Source organism: Scyliorhinus canicula, chromosome 3, assembly GCF_902713615.1.
Source record: "Scyliorhinus canicula chromosome 3, sScyCan1.1, whole genome shotgun sequence".
Lineage (NCBI taxonomy): Eukaryota > Metazoa > Chordata > Chondrichthyes > Carcharhiniformes > Scyliorhinidae > Scyliorhinus > Scyliorhinus canicula.
The window spans coordinates 138,776,883-138,795,337 of NC_052148.1; the positions used below are offsets into that span (position 1 = coordinate 138,776,883).

Genomic DNA, 18,455 nt, shown 5'->3' on the forward strand with positions numbered 1-18,455 from the left:
AAAATTGCTTTGTAAATGCAAGTATTGACTTTGAGTGCCTGTGAAAGTGGCTTGAGAACTGCATGTTCTGTTGCAGTGTTGTTTAATACAAACTAGTGTTAAAGTTAAGAAACTGCATGTAATCTGTTATTGTTAGGATTTAAATTTTAAATCTTGTTTTGTTTTAATGAAGTTTATTTATAAAATAACCAAGCCCTATTTCTTATATTATCACTCCTGGAACAAATCGATCATTACACACCATCTTAAAACTTTAACAAGTTATGGCTCTGGTTCAACTTCTTGGCCACTGTTAAGAGCTGACCAGGTGCCAATGGTGGGTTCCTGATTTTGCCAACCGGAGCAGTCCGGTTAGATTCAAAATCGATCGCTGCCCGCTGTTGTTCTCATTTTTGGCCTCTCCTGTGATCTAACGACCTTGTCGCGCTCTCACTTCAACACAACGCGACCATTAAATCGAGCCCTCTGTCTACTGACTGAGGTAGGGCATAGAAGAAAAATGTGGAGGAGAATGATATGATCAATCATATCCAACATTACAGACTTCAATGATGTTAAAGGGTACTGTGGCAGGGAATAGCCCCTGAGAGCATTAACCAGGATGTACAGTGCTGAGTGGGGTGGAAAAAGACCGAAGAGGGAATTGGCATGCACAGAAATTGCTGCCAATCATTTCAAAAATGATTGGATAGCTCCACCCTTAAATGGAATACTTACAGTGACTAAAAAACTGGTAGGCATCTTGATGAATTACGCCGCAATGAAAATTGAAAGTCTAAGAGATTCTCCATGTATTTTGTAATATTTTAATAAACAGAAATGCCTGATAAAACTGAAAAAATGAACTCACTGAAGGAATATTATCTTAATTACGTGACTGCAGAAACTTGATTTTCCCCAATTTAATGAAAAACAATTGCATTTGTCATGCAAGAACTCTGGTTTTGATCTGAAGACAACAGACAGATGTTTTTATTTCATGACTGTAATTCCATCTATACTAATAAAATTTTCTTTCAGTGATTTGAAAAAATAACTTGCTTTTGTTGTTCAGCATGAAGGTGACCTTTGGCAACTCGATGGACAGTTACGTATTTCGTCAGCGATGCTAAGTGCAAAACTTGGGAGCATGGGTTTAACTCCAATCCAAAAAAAGATTGATGGAAGGAAAATCGAACAAGCACAAGTAAGTTGTTTGCCAGAGGTGGTTCTACTTAGTGCAGCTCGCAAAGGGCTGCCATTTCAACTTGGTGCAAAGTGATCTTGCCTGCACATGGCATGGAATCAGTATTCCACATCCATGAAGATAGACCCCTGTGCATCATACCACTGGATATTAATTCCCACAGTGGTACAGTATGCTTGCTGACCATTGATAAACTAGTGGTAGCAAAGGTCCAGATGGTCCGTTAGATTTTCTGGGCATTTCCTAATTTTCTTTCTTTTCACTTAATAAATGGTGCATTTACACATCGGATGCTAAAGAAGTTAATTTTCATTTGGTGCATCAAATTGTTTCTCAATGAAATTCTGCACAAGATATTAGTTGTTGCTGCATTTTAGATGTGCGTGTTTTAAAGTTCGGAAGATGTAATTCCTTAACGTTTTTAAAATCAATTGGCTTCTGATCAGTGAGATTAACCTGAGTTCAGACTAACTTTTTTTTCTTCTTTTTGGATGGAATTGTAACGTCAGTCAGAAGTTGTAAATAGTCTGACCACCTTTATTAATAAGATATTTCGATCCAGATACTCAACCATTAAGCACCAGCTTCTCACATGTCAAATGGCCTTGTAAGTCTCCAATATTACAGGAAAGAAGCGCATGCTTGTGACAAATTGGGGGGCAACTGGGGGAGCAACTGCTCACGCCACCACCATGCCAACCCCTGGATTGTGTGTATCTGTTCCGCGAGCAATCACTGTCCCTGCCCGTCTGCCTTACCAACCACCCATAACCCCCCACCGACTGCTGCGCGGCTGAAGGTTATTGTGAATAGGGAATTGGCAATCGTGGCTAAGTTAGCACTTCACACATGTCAAGTGGATTCATGTGGATGGCTAGGTCATGTAGCATGTGAGGGTCATTGACTAGCAACCCAATCACACCCTGATGCCTGGACTCTGTGCTTGAACACTGCTGGGCGCAACACGGCACACACAGCAGCCAACATCCGAACACCCTGGGGGGGGGGGGTTGACTGGAGAGATGGGCATAGAGCCCGTGGATCAGCCCACATTGCGAAAAGAAGTGACAGAGGCATCATAATGGTTGTGCGAAAAGGTCTTTAATGTGTTGTACAACCCCCACTCCTGATGGTACCCATCACCCCAACACCCCATCCTCACCCCCTACCTACCCACCGCCTTTCTCCTCCCCCGGTGGTCTCAGTGATCCTGAAAGTGCTTGGCCCTCCTAGCTCTACCACTACGTTTTGGTGTTTCCCCAGGATGCACATCTGGGGTGGAGGCTGCCAGCTGCCTGCCTCGTCCCATGGCCTTCGATGACCCTGGCGGACGTCCTCTAGGGGCTCTGAGGCCGGAGGACCCGGCTCCCTTGTCTGTGGCACGTGTACAGCTGTGCCGCCCTGTCCCATGTGCTGACTGCAAGATACGACTTCATCAGAGGGCGGAACTCAGGGGAGCTGGTGGCCATTGTCGCCACTCTATGGGATGGGTCGGCTTGGCATCCGGCATCCCTCCTCCAGATTGGTGTCCATAGGGCCCACCTTGGGATGAAGGCGCAGCTTGTTCGAACCCCTGCTGCCCCTGTAGCATCTGGCTCTGCCAGACCTGGTGGTTCTCCATGGTCTGCACCGTAGTGTCGACACCCTCTGCAATGCTCCTCAGTGACTGGGCCATGCTCTGCAGCGCCTCAGCCATGCCCACCTGCGATTGGGATGAGCTCTGCAGCGCCCTGGCCATTTCTATCTGAGAGCAGGACATGACCCACAGAACCTCATCAAGATTGGCCTGGTACTGGGGACAACCCCCAGCGAGTCAGACATTCTGCCGAGACCCTCGGCCATGGCTGTCACCGACTGTGTGACGCCTTGGACACCTTCACTCATGGTGCCGACATTGTGCACCTGGCTTTCCACTGCAGTCGCTACCCTAGCAGTGTTGGCCTCGGTGCCACTCATTGCCAACGCCATATCCTGCGCCTGTTGCCTCTGGAACTCCTCCATACGGCTATGGTTCTGCCGGAGTGACACTGACATCTCCCTCTGAACATCCAGGTTGGTCCCTATCATCTCCATTAACTCCGGGTAACATGTATCATAGGCTCAGCATCAGGCTGGGACCCAGTTGGGCCCTGGAATCCAGCAGCCCTCTGACTGCTGCCTTGCCTGGGGGTTTCTGCCTCCATGCGATGTGCATCATCAGCGCTGTGGTGCTCACAAGATTGTTACCCAGACGCCTGCCCACTTATATGTCCCACCGAGGTGTGTCTATCTGCGCTGGTGGGGGGTGGGGATGACAGCTTTGCCACGATTGCGGTGGGATCCTCGGAATTCTCCACCAAGGTGTTCACCTCGTAGTCAGGAAAGGGGGCTGCCTGGGCTTGGCTGGTGCCGTTGGCTGGAGGACCTACGGGAGAATGGGCATGTGGTCAGTGGGAGGGGTGGTTCTGTCAGTAAGGCAATCACTACTCACGTTTGACAGGTCCCCCATCCGCCAGCGTCCTCATGGTTGACCAATCCGTTCTCGGCGACCCCCGTCACCTCCAGAGCCTGCTCCTCGAAGCAGGTGAGGATTCTTATGTCCGGCACCCATCCGCCTGTCTGGGCCCTCCCCTGACAGTTGTCAGAGTGCTTTTCCTGAGGAGACACAGGGAGGGAACGTTAGCCACACATGGTTCACAGTGGTGGTATGAAGGAGGGGTTGAGGGGGGGGCGGAGGAAGGGCTGGGGGTCTCATGCGGATTTGGGAAGTGGTTGCTCCCACGACGTTGGGGGGGGGGGGTGTAATTGGTGTCTACTCCCTAGTGCTGCCCGGTGTAGGCAGTGAGGTGAAGGCCAGTCCTCCTGGTCACACCCTGAGCTTACAGCTGCCGCCACCTCAGCCAGGCAGCACTGGCTGCCTTGTTGCCCACCTTCTCGGACCCTCGGGGGAGCAGGATATCCCTTCTGGCCTCCACGGTGTCTAGCAGCCTCCACAGGCCAGCATCTCCAAATATTAGGGCCGGTTTCCTGGGCGCTATTAGTGTGAGCTGCCTGGTGTTGGCTGATCAAGTGCAGCTTAAGTGCTGCTCGACCTTGTAAGCAGGGGACTGTCGAGTGCGTTCCCGGCAAATCATCTGGTGAGTCTTCATTTGCGATGAGAAGCCCGTGAGGCCTCGTTAAGTGGACCAATTAATGTTGAATTGCATTGCTGGGCAGAGCACCAGGTAGCCCGAGGCAATTCCCGCTCGCTACCACACTTAGAAATCTTTCTGGACAATTGCGTCCTTTGCAACCTGCCTGGTTTGAATTCAACAAAATTTGGCAGTTAACTGTTCCCTAATGCATTCTACATCACAGTGCCTCTACCAGAGCCCCCTTGCCAACCAGCCAGTACTCTCGTCTCGTGCAGTATAAATTGTTGTTCCATTGATTATTGATATTTTTGCAATTTGTCCCGATGAGTGCACAACAAAAAAAGCTTAAACAGTGGGTGGGATTCTCAGGCCCCCCAATCACGTGGCTCTCGGCTGAGGGAGGCAGCACGATGTTCGCTGCTGGCAGATTCTCTGTTCCTGCTGCTGTCGATGAGAATTTCGATTCAAGCCCCCCATTCTGCCAGGGAACCCGCCGGAGGGGGTGTGCTGAAAGCGGGATCAGAGCACCCCGCCGCCAGCGAATGGCCGGAGAAATACGGCCAATATATCTCTTTTTCAGCAATTCTCAAGTTCTGTACTACCAAATGAAGTTACCGGATGTGGAGCCAGGACAGGCAGGAGTGCTCCCCATGCAATCTGAATACCTCCCGATCTGGTCATCGCCCCCTCCCCATCCCTTTTCCTCACTTATTCTAAGCTGCTGTTAGCACCCTGTTCATGAAAACACATTTTATTCAGCAAGCAGTCGCTTCTCTCTGTAGCTTACCCACTTTGTGGAAATGAGGCCTGTGGTTCAATATCAGGAGCACTTTGGGCCCCACCATTCAGATGCAGGGATTTAATCCTGCAGCCCAAAATTCCTGAATTTTATGTCACTGAGGACGTTTTTATGTTGCTTGCAAATGAACGGTGCTCTTTGTCCTTTTTCCACATTTACTTTTATTGTGATGCAACATTAGCACATAGTAAAGTATAATGTCCAAATGTAAAGCATGTTAGATACACTGAGGAGAATTTCTGTAAATCTCCTGTTCATGCATTGCAATTTTGGCAGAAGAGCCATACAAATTCCGAGTAAGACAAGTGTTCATTTCAAGTGGAAGAATTAATGTTAAAACTTGTTCTCACATTTTTATGCAGATGAACAGAGAGAGATGTAGAGGTAAGTGTGGGATGGAATAATAGGTCATTAGCTGTGTTGCAAGAAAAGTGATTCAGTCCTGCACTCCTGACATAAACTGAGCATGACGCTTGAGTTCCTTGCTTTTAGTTTTGCCTGGAATTTCTTTTTAATGCTAGTTTTCTGCTGGCCAGGGAAGTTAAAATTGGGGTCATGAAAGTAGAAATGCTATTTTAAGGACACCAGCAATACAAAAGTGTCAAAATAATGATGTCCTTCAAAGAGCAGCAAATCTAAAAGCAGGAGGGACCCACCCTCAGGACTCAAACTAAGTGCTGGTTTAAGAAATAATCCATTGCAAGGAGACCACTGAAATTAAGGCCATTTGTGTGATGTGAAAGTAAGTGGACATCAGAGATTAATGACCATGTGTTGATGTATGAAAGCAGCTAATATGTATGAGCCATATCCCTCGGTATGTTATTTTGGGGAAACGTGCTCTTGCAGTCACCGCTCTCCCAAAAATAGAAGTGTGTGTCACTTTGTGAAGAGAAGTAGTGGAAGTGAACAGGAACATGACTTATAACCATCCGTCTATTCGTAGAGATTGAATTACATTATATTCTAATTGGGAAAGGAATATTTCACGTTGGTTCCCTCCCTCTACATTTTCCACTTGCTAAGATACGCCACTATTTTGAAAGGTTTTCATGACCCAAAATGGAGGGAGGTTGGACGGTGTGAAAGTATTATAAACTCATTTTTGTTCACTGTTTTACTTCAGATATTTAGAAAAGAAACTGAAAATTAGTCATTGGAGCTCCTAAGATTGCAGAGAATATCATCCCTTTGAATTTATTGTTAGAGAATGCTCGAATGTGAAAAATGTATAGTTTAGTAACTATTTTTATATGAAAAGCCGTGTGTTATGTTGGAGAATACTATCCAGTTTAAAAAAATCGTAAATGCTGGAAATATGTAGCTTTCAGTCCGTGTGTGTTATGGATATGGGAGAGATGTTGGAAATTTTTCCTGTTCCCACCTCTTGACTGACTGTAACATGGTGTATTTTAACCTCTTGAGCGCTTTTACTTTAAGGAACATACAAAACTAGATTTTTGCAAGTTTAAGTCAAGAGAACGGATAAGCATTTAATTGGGCAGCAGCTGAAATGTATATAACAAGCACCCTCTTCTCATGCTCTCTCTCTCATTCTCTTTCACTCTCACTCTCTCTCACACACTCACTCTCACACACACTCTCTCATACACATGCACACACACACGTAAAAAGAAGATTTCAAAAAATGTTACATGGACTTACATTTCTTAAAGTCCCAAAAATCTGTATTAATCTCCAGGAAGATTGTCAAAAGCTTTACATGCCTGGAAATGTTCTTTCAGTTCACAGGGGAAGATAACTGAAAGGCGAAGATTTCTGACAATCAACTCACAATAGTTATCCAAACAGTAACACATTTCTTGCTTTTCATTCCAAGTTATGATTACGTTGTTGTGATGAAATATAATCTTGCAGTCAAAATGACCTCGCCTCACCTGTCTACCCAGAATGGATCTTTTTCACTTAGGGTCTTCCCTTATACTGTGATGTGGAGATGCCAGCATTGGACAGGGGTGAACACAGTAAGAAGTCTTACAACACCAGGTTAAAGTACAACAGCTTTGTTTCAAATCACTAGCTTTCGGAGCACAGCTCCTACCTCGGGTGAAGGAAGGAACTGTGCTCCGAAAGCTAGTGATTCGAAACAAACCTGTTGGACTTTAACCTGGTGTTGTAAGACTTCTTATTGTCCCCTTATACTGGTAGAGAGGTGACTTCCCTCTGGTCTTCATATTCCAGACTAATGCTCTCTGGGCTCTTCTTAGAATAAATAAAATACTTATTATCTCAAGCCAGTTTCTGTTATATGACAACAGTATCAAATATGTTGCATTGCCGACACATGGGTTGGTGGCAGGTGTAATAGTCACATAATTGTGTTTGATATCCCATTAACATTCTAACACGAGCAGCCTCCTGAATGCCTTGGCTTGAAATGCCATCTTCATGGGGCCAACTGGTCATTTTAAATCTCTTCTATTGAAAGGGAGAGGGGCAGTTATCAACACCTGAGCAAGATTGCTTACAGCTTCATGAATTTCCAAAGACATGTTTAGACATGAGTTGATCCTTGTTCACAGAGAAACCACAAAATACTTCACTTGACTCTCTGGGGTGCATTTTGTCAAGGTAATTTGTCCATTGCATTCTTTTGTGAAGTGTCCATCTTCCTAAAGTTTTATTGGCTTCTGACATAGCCACAACAGGTGAGAGCAGACAGGCTAATGTTTCAGGCATGGAGCTTTAAACAGAGCAGCTCTGGCAAAGGCCGCACATTTGAACATCAACTCCTTTGTTTGCTGCACAGATGCTGACTGGCTTTCTTAGAGAATCCAGCATTTGATATGCTTGTATCTGATTTGCAGCACCAAGAGAAGGGACTATCAGGATATGTAGGGGCTGGTTTAGCTCACTCAGCTAAATCGCTGGCTTTTAAAGCAGACCAAGCAGGCCAGCAACACGGTTTGATTCCTGTACCAGCCTCCCCGGACAGGCGCCGGAATGTGGCGACTAGGGGCTTTTCACAGTAACTTCATTGAAGCCTACTCATGACAAGTGATTTTTATTGTTGGTCGGCTAAGATAAAGTATGGTGGGAGAAGGCTGTGTGGTGCTTGAAGTCATGTACAGGAGTTGAGCTAAATGGCTTATTTCTGTGGTGTCAAGTCGGCGTAATTCCATGCAATCTGCAGTGCTATGCTTTTTGATCATATATGCAGTTAATTGTGTCTTGAACCTCCCCAAGCTGATTGAAATTGAAGGCAATCCTAATAGATAAAATGTCTTAAGTCTTTACCTGTGTTGTTAATTTTGATTCTCTTTGAATACTTTGTTTCTTGTTTAGTAGATTTGAAGTGATTATAACATGAAATCTTATCAAATGTTGTTTGTTACTTAAACTAAAGCTTGGTTTGGAATTCAAGAAAGATAATTACGTAGAAAGTATAGTCAATATCTAAAAAAGGGAAGCTGAGGCGAAGAGAGAGTTTTAGAAATTCATTTATGGGGTGTGGACATTATTGGCTAAGCCAGCCTTTATTGTCCATCCCCAATTGCCCTTGAGAAGGTGATGTTGAGTTGCCTTTTTGAAACGCTGCATTCCATGTAGTGTAGGTGCTATTTGGGAGGGAGTTCCAGGATTTTGACCCAATGACAGTGAAGGAACGGCGATATATATCCAACTCGGGATGATGAGTGACTTGGAGCGGAACCTCCAGGTGGCGGTGTTCCCATGTGTCTGCTGCCCTTGTCATTCTAGATGGTAGCCATCATGGGTTTGGAAGGTACTGCCGAAGGAGCCTTGGTGACACCCTGCAGTGCATCTTATAGATGGTACAAACTACTGCCACTGTTCGTGGTAGTAGTGTGGGTGACTGTTTGTGGAAGGGGTGCCAATCAAGAAGGCTGCTTTTTCCGAGATGGTTTTGAGCTTCTTGAGTTTTGCTGGAGTTTCACTCATCCAGGCAAATGGAGTTTTATTGCATCACGTTGCTGACTTGTGCCTTGTAGATGGTAGACAGGCTTTGGGAAGTCGGGAGGTGAATTACTCACTGTAGAATTTCTAGCCTTTGACCTGCTCTGCTAGCTAAAGTATTTCTATCGCTAGACCGGTTCAGTTTCTGGCCAATGGTAACTTTCCAGGATGTCGATAGTGGGGGATTCAGTGATGGTAATGTCACTAGCTAAAGCCTGCTCACCATCTACAAGGCAAAGTCAAGAGTGTGATGCAATGACAAAGGCTGTAATGTGGTCATGAGCTGAGTGTTCCTGGCGAAACCCAAACTTAGTTCAGTGAGAAGGTTATTGCTAAGTAAGTGCTGCTTGATAGCACTGTTGATGATCCCTTCCATCACTTTAGTGATTACTAAGAGTAGACTGCTGGGGGTGGTAATTGGCTGGGTTAGATTTGTCCAGTTCTTTGTGTATGGGACATACCTGTGCAATGTTCCACATTTCCAGGCAGATGCCACTGTTTCAGCTGTACTGGAACAGCTTAGTTAGGGGCGCAGCAAACTCTGGAGCGGGAAACGAGCAACCGGTCTATAGCTGACTTTAGACAATGGAGATAACAGCAAGTGTGAGAAATAGGAAAAGGAGAAAAGAACAGTTTTTAGTTGTGCAAGGAAATTTCATATGACAATATCGCTGTCTTAATATCTTTGAAAATGTTAATAAACCATGATCTTTATTTCAAGACTGCTATCCAGGCATTTCTATTGTTGCCTCTCACCTTTTGAATGGGCCTCAAGGAGAACAGTATGACCAGGCCGAAGATAAGCAAAGCATGAGAATGAGACCGAGGGATTTCTTATTGTGCGAATGTTTGTGTTTAATGGAGGTGAAATGGTCTAGTGCAGGGGTGGGCAAACTTTTCCAAGCAAGGGCCACATTCAGAAATTCACAATTTTAAAGGGCCGCATAGTATATTAAGTAAAATAATTACTTCACCCGGTTATGATTCTGGGCGCCTCATATAGGACATAGAACAGTACAGCACAGAACAGGCCCTTCGGCCCTCGACGTTGTGCCGAGCAATGATCACCCTACTCAAGTCAACGTATCCACCCTATACCATAAGTAACCCAACAGCCCCCTCCCCCCATTAACCTTAAAAAAATAAAAAATAACAAAAAATTAAAAATTAAAAAAAAATTAATTTGTAGTTTGTAGTTTGCCCACCCCTGGTCTAGTGTGTTTAGCATTGTGTTCCCACAAAGTTTCACAAATTCCTATTATCTGCAGCATGCATGTATGAGCCCATATGTGTTTCTCTAACATCCAAGTGAGTGGCATTCCTCTCCTTCCTCTTCCTGCAGCTCCAGTCCTCTCCTCAGCATCATTATGTCTGAAGCATAGCAGACCGTTGCCATTCTCCACTCCGTACATACTGGAGGGTGCCCCCCAGATCTGTCCAGGCATCTGAATCCAATGGCTTGCTCAATGGCCTCTCTCAAGCACATATGACTCCTTTTGTACCTTTACTTTGAATCAATGTTCGGACTTCTCACAGCTGTCACCACACTCCTATCTCACCCACTGACTCTGCTTCGAGATGCAAAGATATGCGGGAGATGTGACTGGTAGAGAATCAAGGAATCATGGCAGCTTCCAGGATATCTTGCAGATGAAAATCTGCCTGTGGTCACATTTCAGCTGAACATTCATGAAGTGGAATTGTTTCTGAATGACAAAACTACAGGCTGAATTGAGGGGGGCCTTGGGAATCCAACCAAAATATGAGAGCAAATATGTGATAGCCCCCTGCTTCGGACTGGCCTCTCCAGTCACAAAGTGGATTCAAGTGGCAGCCCTGAGGAGCATGGTATCAGTTACCTAGAAGATGGACTTATGAGCAGCAGATTCCTGGAAGAAGCTGAAAACAAAGAAATTCAGGGCTGGGTTGTGACATTATGAGAAATGTACAGACTGTAAGGGTTAATGTTATTTCCAAATCAACCACTAGAGGAAGCTAGATGCAGAACTATATAAAGCAGTGATGCTAAACCTTTTGGGAGAATGTTGAGGAGAAGGTTAGAAGACAGACTGTAGGAAAGATAGTGTGAGTGAGAGCAGTTCATCGTTATTGTATTAGTGTGGAGATTAGTGGTAGATGAGTGTAGATTGTGTTTATTGTCAGTTTATTATATAGAAGTAAGAGTCAAATTAAATTAAGTAGTATAATTAAATCTTTAGTTTTGCTCAAAAAAAAAGTTAGCTGTAGTCTTTGTGAACACCACGCCAACCATCCTAGGATCTGAACCACAAAGAATACCACATGGGTGATCTTGACAGTCATCAACAATGCATGCCCACCTGACCAGTGTGGAAGGAAGTCTTGTTCCAGGAGACTGAAGATGTCAGCAACAACATGCCATGTAATTCAAGGCCTGAGGCACTGTTACTCAGTCGCACCAAGAAAGCTAATCCACTGGCTGTACATACTGTGCTGTGGGGTGTTGCCTCCATTCAACTGTGTCCATCTCCACTTCCTTTGGAGTGACATTTAGCTGCAGGGAAGGTGATTGTTGTTCCTGGTATTTTTAGCAGAAGGTGGAGCTGCATAAGCTACTTGCATGCTGCAGTTTAGGCTGACAGCAGGGAGGTAAAAGGGAATGAAGTCCAACATAGCAAAATAACTTCCAAAATTGGAAGTCACAGAATTTACAGTGCACTGGCCCTTGGAAAGAGCACCCTACTTAAGCCCATGTCCCCACACTATCTCCATAACCCAGGGCCCTCACCTAAGCATTTGGATGCTCAGGGGCAATTTAATGTGGCCAATCCACCTAACCTGCACATCTTTGGACAGTGGGAGGAAACCGGAGCACCCAGAGAAAACCCTCGTAGACACGGGGAGAAAGTGCGAACTCCACGCACACAGTCACCCGGAACCAGAATTGAACCCAGGTCCCTGGAGTTGTGAGGCAGAAGTGCTAACAACCATGCTGCACCACTTCTAAATTCACCTCTAATGCAGTGAAAGCACACTCGCAGAATAAGTCCTGTGAGTAAAAACCTTTCATCTATGTAAGGAAGCAGCTATTATTCAGTATTTAAAGGCTTTGCAGCCTGTCAGTTTGATAGAACCATCACCATGTGCCATACTGTCGCCTTGTTAACCCTGGCGAGTTTCAAATAGCATGGGAAGGCTGTGCACTCAATTACTTGTAAGTCCAGCATAATGCAGATCTCCCCCCCCCCCATTGGATTTCTGACATGCCACCATGTTTTTGCTGATTAAATCCCTGTGCACATCGGCACCTAACCACTTGCAAGTTAAAATGCTGCTCAGAATGCAAAAGCAAGGAAGTGAGGCAAAACCTTTCTAAAATGCTGGAATTTTGTGTTGAATTCTGCGCACCACCAGGAAGGATGTCAAGGCCTGAGAGAGGACATTGTTGAGATTGAATGAAATGGTACCAGGGTCAAGGGGCAGGAAACTTCAGTGGATGTTTGATGGAGATGTTTAAATTCCTGAATCGTTATGTAAAACTGTTTCTAGTTGCAACAGGGTCAGTACTCTGTGGAGACTGGTTTGTCAGATGATTAGCAAAAGTACCAGAGTCAACATGAGGATTTTTTTTTTAACACAACGAGTTGTTGTGATCTGTAATGCATTGTCTGAAAGAGTGGTTTACGCAGATTCAGTTGTAACATTCAAAGAAGAATTACATAGTTTCTTGAAGGACAAAATAATTATGGGGCTATGTGTATGAGCAGGGGAGTGTAATTGTTCTATGTTAATGAACTATGAAAATATTTGATGTGCTGCAACATCTGAGTTTTAACAGAATGCAGCGTTATTGTTTGTTAAGTTGCACAAGCTGTGTTTCTGCCAGTATATTAAATTCCCACCTTTCAGCAATTAATTTCTCATTGCAGAAGGAAAGCAGGAAGTTGAAGTTGAATGATGTCCTTCATCAGACACTTCGTGGAGATGTGCCAGGGAGATCTAATCACTTGGCTGCCTGCCTACAACACTCCGAGGTTTTGACGGCCAATACACAGGAACCCAATAGGCCCACTTTACACCCAGGTCAAACTAGTACAACGCAAAGCAGCACAAAGTTAAGACGCTGTCAAGGATCACCGGTTCCAAGTCAAGCAGAGGGTGCTCTTAATAAAATGGTTTCTGGAACAGATACAAAACTACACTCGCAGCTCATGCAAGAACTCAACACTGTTTTTCTCAAAAGTAATCCGCTGCTAAAGAATGAATGAAGTGAGCCCTCATCTGTTAAATTGTATGGATAGCTATATCCTTTCTAGTGAACACTTTGTATGGATTGTAAAATGAAGATATTTTCATTTGTAAGAATTCTAAATGAGGAAGTTCACTTCATGAGGCTATTTGCATTATTCCATATTTATTATATGTTATTAAGCGACAGCATGGATCAATTCCAATTGCCTGATTTTAAAAAAACACTTTGAATCAGAAGAAGTACACAAAGTAGAACCCTGGGCATGCACATGGGACATTTTTATATGGACTGACCTCGATGCTCATCTTCTATCAAAGTTGAATTAGCTGGTACTGTCAACTAAGTTCGATGTTACTTGTCAGGGTATTTGAGAAGAATTGTTGCTGTGCATCCTGCATATTATGTACTATGGTTTCCTGGATCAAGGCCTAGATTTTCATCCTCAACGTGGGTAGCAGGTGTCATGAAAATTCCTGGTTCAACCCGCTCATGGGATTTTCATTGTGGGGGGAAACGGATACAGGCTGGAGTTGTGCCAGCCGACCCAAGACAAAGTTCGGAGGCAGCCACAGGGGCTGCTGATTGAAAAGGTGGGCTGTTTAACTGTTCCAGTTATAAAAAAAACAGAAAGGTCCTCCGGACCTTATTCCTCATATCCCCTCGCCACCACACACTCCTAATATGCCATCCCTGCCACCTCCTGACCTCCACTCACCTCTTCTGCCCCTCCAAAAATCCCTATGGCCCCCATACCAAGGGTGCCCCCCACCAACCCCTTTTAGCTCTCATGCCCCAGTGCCAAGGGATGCATCCTAAATAAACCCTGACCCTCATCCTTCCATGCCAAGGTATGCCCATCCACCCACCTTCGCCCTTATGGCAAATTGTGGCAATTCCACACCCATTGACCCACTGTACATTGTTTAGAACAAATCAACTCCATTGTGACAATAGGATATGTAAACAAAACCTTTAAAAGATGGTCCATTCATAACTTTTTACTATGTTTTAAAAAAGTTATTTTCCTACATGACAATAGAAGTGTCAATCGTTCAGACTCTTTAAAATTTAAATAGCTGAAATGAAAATTACTTGACATCTTTTAACCTAGTGTAAATAAAAATTGTGCAATTGACAAGGGCAGCATGGTGGTACAATGGTTAGCACTGTTTTCTATTTAGTGTACCCATTTAATTTTTTCCAATTAAGGGGGCAATTTAGCATAGCCAATCCACCTAGCCTGCACATCTTTGGGTTGTGGGGGCGAAACCCACGCAAGCACGGGGGAAACGTGCAAACTCCACACCGAGAGTGACCCAGAGCCAGGATCGAACCTGGGACCTCGGTGCCGTGAGGCAGAAGTATGGTTAGCACTATTGCCATACAGTGCCAGGGACCCTGGTTCAATTCCAGCTTTTGGTGAGTGTTTTGTGTGGAGTTTGTAGGTTCATGGGTTTCCTCCAGTTGCTTCGGTTTTCTCCCACAGTCCAAAGATATACATGTTAGGTGGATTGGCCATTCTAAATTGCCCTTAGTGTCCAAAAGGTTCCGTGGGGTTAGTGGATTATGGGGATAGTGTGGAGGCATTGGCTTAAGTAGGGTGCTCTTTCCAAGGGCTGGTGCAGAGCCAATGGGCTGAATGGCCTCCTTCTGCACTTTAAATTCTATGATTCACAAAGGAAGATGCTTGTGCTGGTTGGAGTTCAGTCACCTCAGCTCCAGGACTTCATTGCAGGAGTTCCTCAGGGCCTCGGCCCAACCATCTTCAGTTGCTTCATCAATGACCTCCCTTTCTTTCAGTCCAAAGATGTGCAGGTTAGGTGGATTGGCCATGCTAAATTGCCCCTCAGTATCCAGGGATGTGTAAGTTAGGTTACGGGAATAGGGTGAGGTGAAAAGGGATTGGACGTGGGTAGGATGCTCTTTCGGAGGGTTGATGCAGATTTGATGGGCTGACTGGCCTCCTTCTGCACATTAGGGATAATAATCTTTATTATTGTCTCAAGTAGGCTTACACTGCAATGAAGTTACTGTGAAACTCCCCTAGTCACCATACTCCAGCGCCTGTTCGGGTACACAGAGGAGAATTCAGAATATCAAATTCACCTAACAAGCCCGTCTTTCGGGACTTGTGGGAGGAAATCCGCACCTGGAGGAATCCCACGCAGACACTGGGAGAACGTGCGTACTCCGCACAGACAGTAATCGAAGCCGGTGATCAAACCTGGGTCCCTGGCACTTTGCTCCTATTAATAAAGCCCAGATTATGATATGCTTTATTAATTGCTCTCTTCACCTGGTCTCCCCTGATCTCCAATGATCTGTGGACATATATACCCAAGTCCCTCTGCTCCTGCACTCCTTTAAGAATTTTGCCCCATAGTTTATTTGTGTCTCTACTTTCTTCCTACCAAAATGCATTACCTCACACTTCTCTGCATTGAACTTCATCTGCCCACTCTACCAACTTGTAAATGTCCTTTTGAAGTTCTACACTGTCCTCTTCACAGTGGGGCCATAGGGGTTATTTGGGGGACATACTTCAGCATGGGAAGGCATGATTGGCAATAGGGAGAGGCATACGCTGGCATGGGGGCATGTGGAAGACCTTTTGAACTTACCTTTTAATATGTCCCTCATGTAGACTAGTGTTCACGACAACTCTGAGGTACCATGAAACGCAGCTCGTCGGAAATCTGGCTCATATCCATGAAAATTGTGGAGTACTAGGACATGCCTATATCCCCGCAATGGAACCAGCCAGTTTTAGAGTGCAGGGTGTTAAGCTTTTGTTCCAAGCCACCCTTCACCCTTAAATGGTACTCCTTAAAATCAGAATTCCCGGCAAAGTGGGCAAGAATCCCACTTTCGGGTCCAAGCCACCACTTTTAAAGTGCTCCCATGGCATCCTGACTCAGTGAAAATACAGCCCAAACATTCAGTAAATTTTGATAGTTTGTCACAATCAATGAACAACTATTAGTTTGCTTGCAGTTGTTCATATTGTGAATCGACTATGATGTTTATCTTCTATCAGTTGAACATGGGGCCAAAACGTGCTATCTGTATTTCTTATAAAACAGTTTAAAATGTACAGACCTGTACCCTGATGACTGATTTCCTCAAAAGAGCTACTTTGCTGGTGGTGTTGTCAGTCCCTAATGTATGTTCAAGAAAATTGGAGTAGAATGCAGAAAGGGAAATGTTATATTTCAAAATGTTGTCATTTATCACCTTGTGAATGCATCAATTGTAAAATAGTCATTGATAAGCTTATCGATTTTGAACTGTCCATAACTATGGCAACATTCGAAACTATATTGCACCAAGGATCTGGACAGTCTGCAGACTGATGTGACCAAAAGTCACTGTGGTTTTCTCTAGCTCCTAATTTTATTTCATTCATTTACATGTACTCTGCCCAAAGGCAGGTCCTTGGCTCATTTCTACTCTTGCTTCAGCCTGAGCTTTTTTGCTTGGCAGTTCTTTTCAGTGGTGGCCTTCCACTCCCGGGGTAGGGTGAGGAAGCAGGCCCCATGTCTACCTCAACCAAATGGGAATGGAATCGAACCTGTACTGTTGGCATTCTTTTGAACCACATATTAGCCACTGAGCTAACTAGCCCCATCGGGCTCAGCGCGTTCAAGATATTTGCAATTGAATTTGTTATTCAAGCAAATTAGATCTGCAGCACCATAACTGGTCTACTTGATCCTCGACCTCAACCACGAGAGTGCTTGCTTTTGTTTGCAGAAGTTCTTGTCACTTGCATTCTAGAATTTACTAGATTTGGTCAAGAAGGTGCTAAATAATAATAATCACTTATTGCCACAAGTAGGCTTCAATTAAGTTACTGTGAAAAGCCACTAGTCGTCACATTCCGGCGTCTGTTTGGGGAGGCTGGTACAGGAATTGAACCCGCGCTGCTGCCTTATTCTGCATTACATGGCAGCGATTTAGCCCAGTGTGCTAAACCAGCCCCTATAAGTTGCATTTATACAGCACTTTTCATGACCACAAGTCACTCCAAAGTGCTTAACAGCCAATGGTGCACTTTCACTGTTGTACTCTGAGAAATTAGGCAAACAGCAAGTCTGAAATCCCAATGCTTGTTGCTGGTTATTCCATGCCATATATTAAATTGTTTTTTTTTAAACACTAACATCGCATGTATTATGCATCGAACTGTAATCTGTTTCATACTTTGAAAGTGTGATCGATTTTATACTGCTCTGTCTTACTAAATTCATCATAAAAAGCTTTTGAATATTATTATCTGAGAGTATTTCATAAAGGATATGTGCTAGTTTATTATAATGCTGGTTTAAGTTCTCCATCAACACATGCTGCCCCATCGCATTTTCAAGCCAGAGGAATTTGCATTTAATAGCCTTTGTTTATTTTACAACCTGGTGAAGATGTTTCGTCACATTTATATTCAAACTTCAAAAAATAAAATAGATCCACATGTGCCCCTGGTGGTCTTCACCATTGACACCACCAGACTATGTGGAGTCAGTGCGTGATCATCGTACTTAAATGTTTCTGACAACTGCTAATGCCAATAGCAGTGCATCATGGGTACCTGACAGTCCATGCAGACTGCCACAATCATTGACTCGATGAATGTTCACTTCGTCTTATTATTTGAGGAAGGATTGATGTTAGCTCGGTCAGCAGGAAGTTACCTATCTTATCTCCCAACATAGGATCTTTATTATCCACAGAATTATTGGGACGGGAAGGAAATGGATTTAACACCTCATTCGAATATTGGCACCTTCAAATATTAAGTATGCATGGATCGCCAAGTTAGATTATGTGCGAAGGTCCTGGAGTGTAGCTAATTTCTGCCATTCTGAAAGAATTATTAATGCCTGTCCTGAAACCATTAAGTTTGTAAATTCAATCTTTGATTAGCTGGAATATCCCAATTTTCCAAAGTTCCAAATCAAATGTAAAAATTACTTTTGGGATTTGTGTCCAGTTTAACATGTGAGGCAGAATTTGGCATTGGCTGTGTTCTACCTTCATGAGCCCAAAATATTAAGCAAGTATCCTGCTACTAAACTGAATAAAATTCAAAGATGACGGAAAAACCATATAATTCCCTGTGTAACAGACACCAAAATTTATTGTGGAACTGCATGATGCCATCAGAGTCAAATAATTCAACACTGAAAACCTTTA

General features: G+C 44.2%; 1 protein-coding gene across 5 annotated transcripts in view; it reads left to right on the top strand.

The window, feature by feature from the left end:
• Window positions 1–13,402, top strand: part of zmp:0000000660 (arf-GAP with Rho-GAP domain, ANK repeat and PH domain-containing protein 2) — a 494,698-nt gene extending 481,296 nt beyond the window's left edge. For 4 of the 5 annotated variants that reach the window (XM_038791438.1, XM_038791439.1, XM_038791440.1 and 1 more), the window contains exons 32-33: window positions 1,055–1,186; window positions 12,943–13,402. In XM_038791438.1, coding sequence (XP_038647366.1) covers window positions 1,055–1,186; window positions 12,943–13,281 — 471 coding nt within the window. In that variant the 3' untranslated portion in view covers window positions 13,282–13,402. Of the gene's footprint in view, window positions 1–1,054; window positions 1,187–5,460; window positions 5,483–12,942 lie in introns of all 5 variants that reach the window. The other variant, XM_038791442.1, reaches the window with a different exon arrangement.
• Window positions 13,403–18,455: the final 5,053 nt, after the last annotated feature.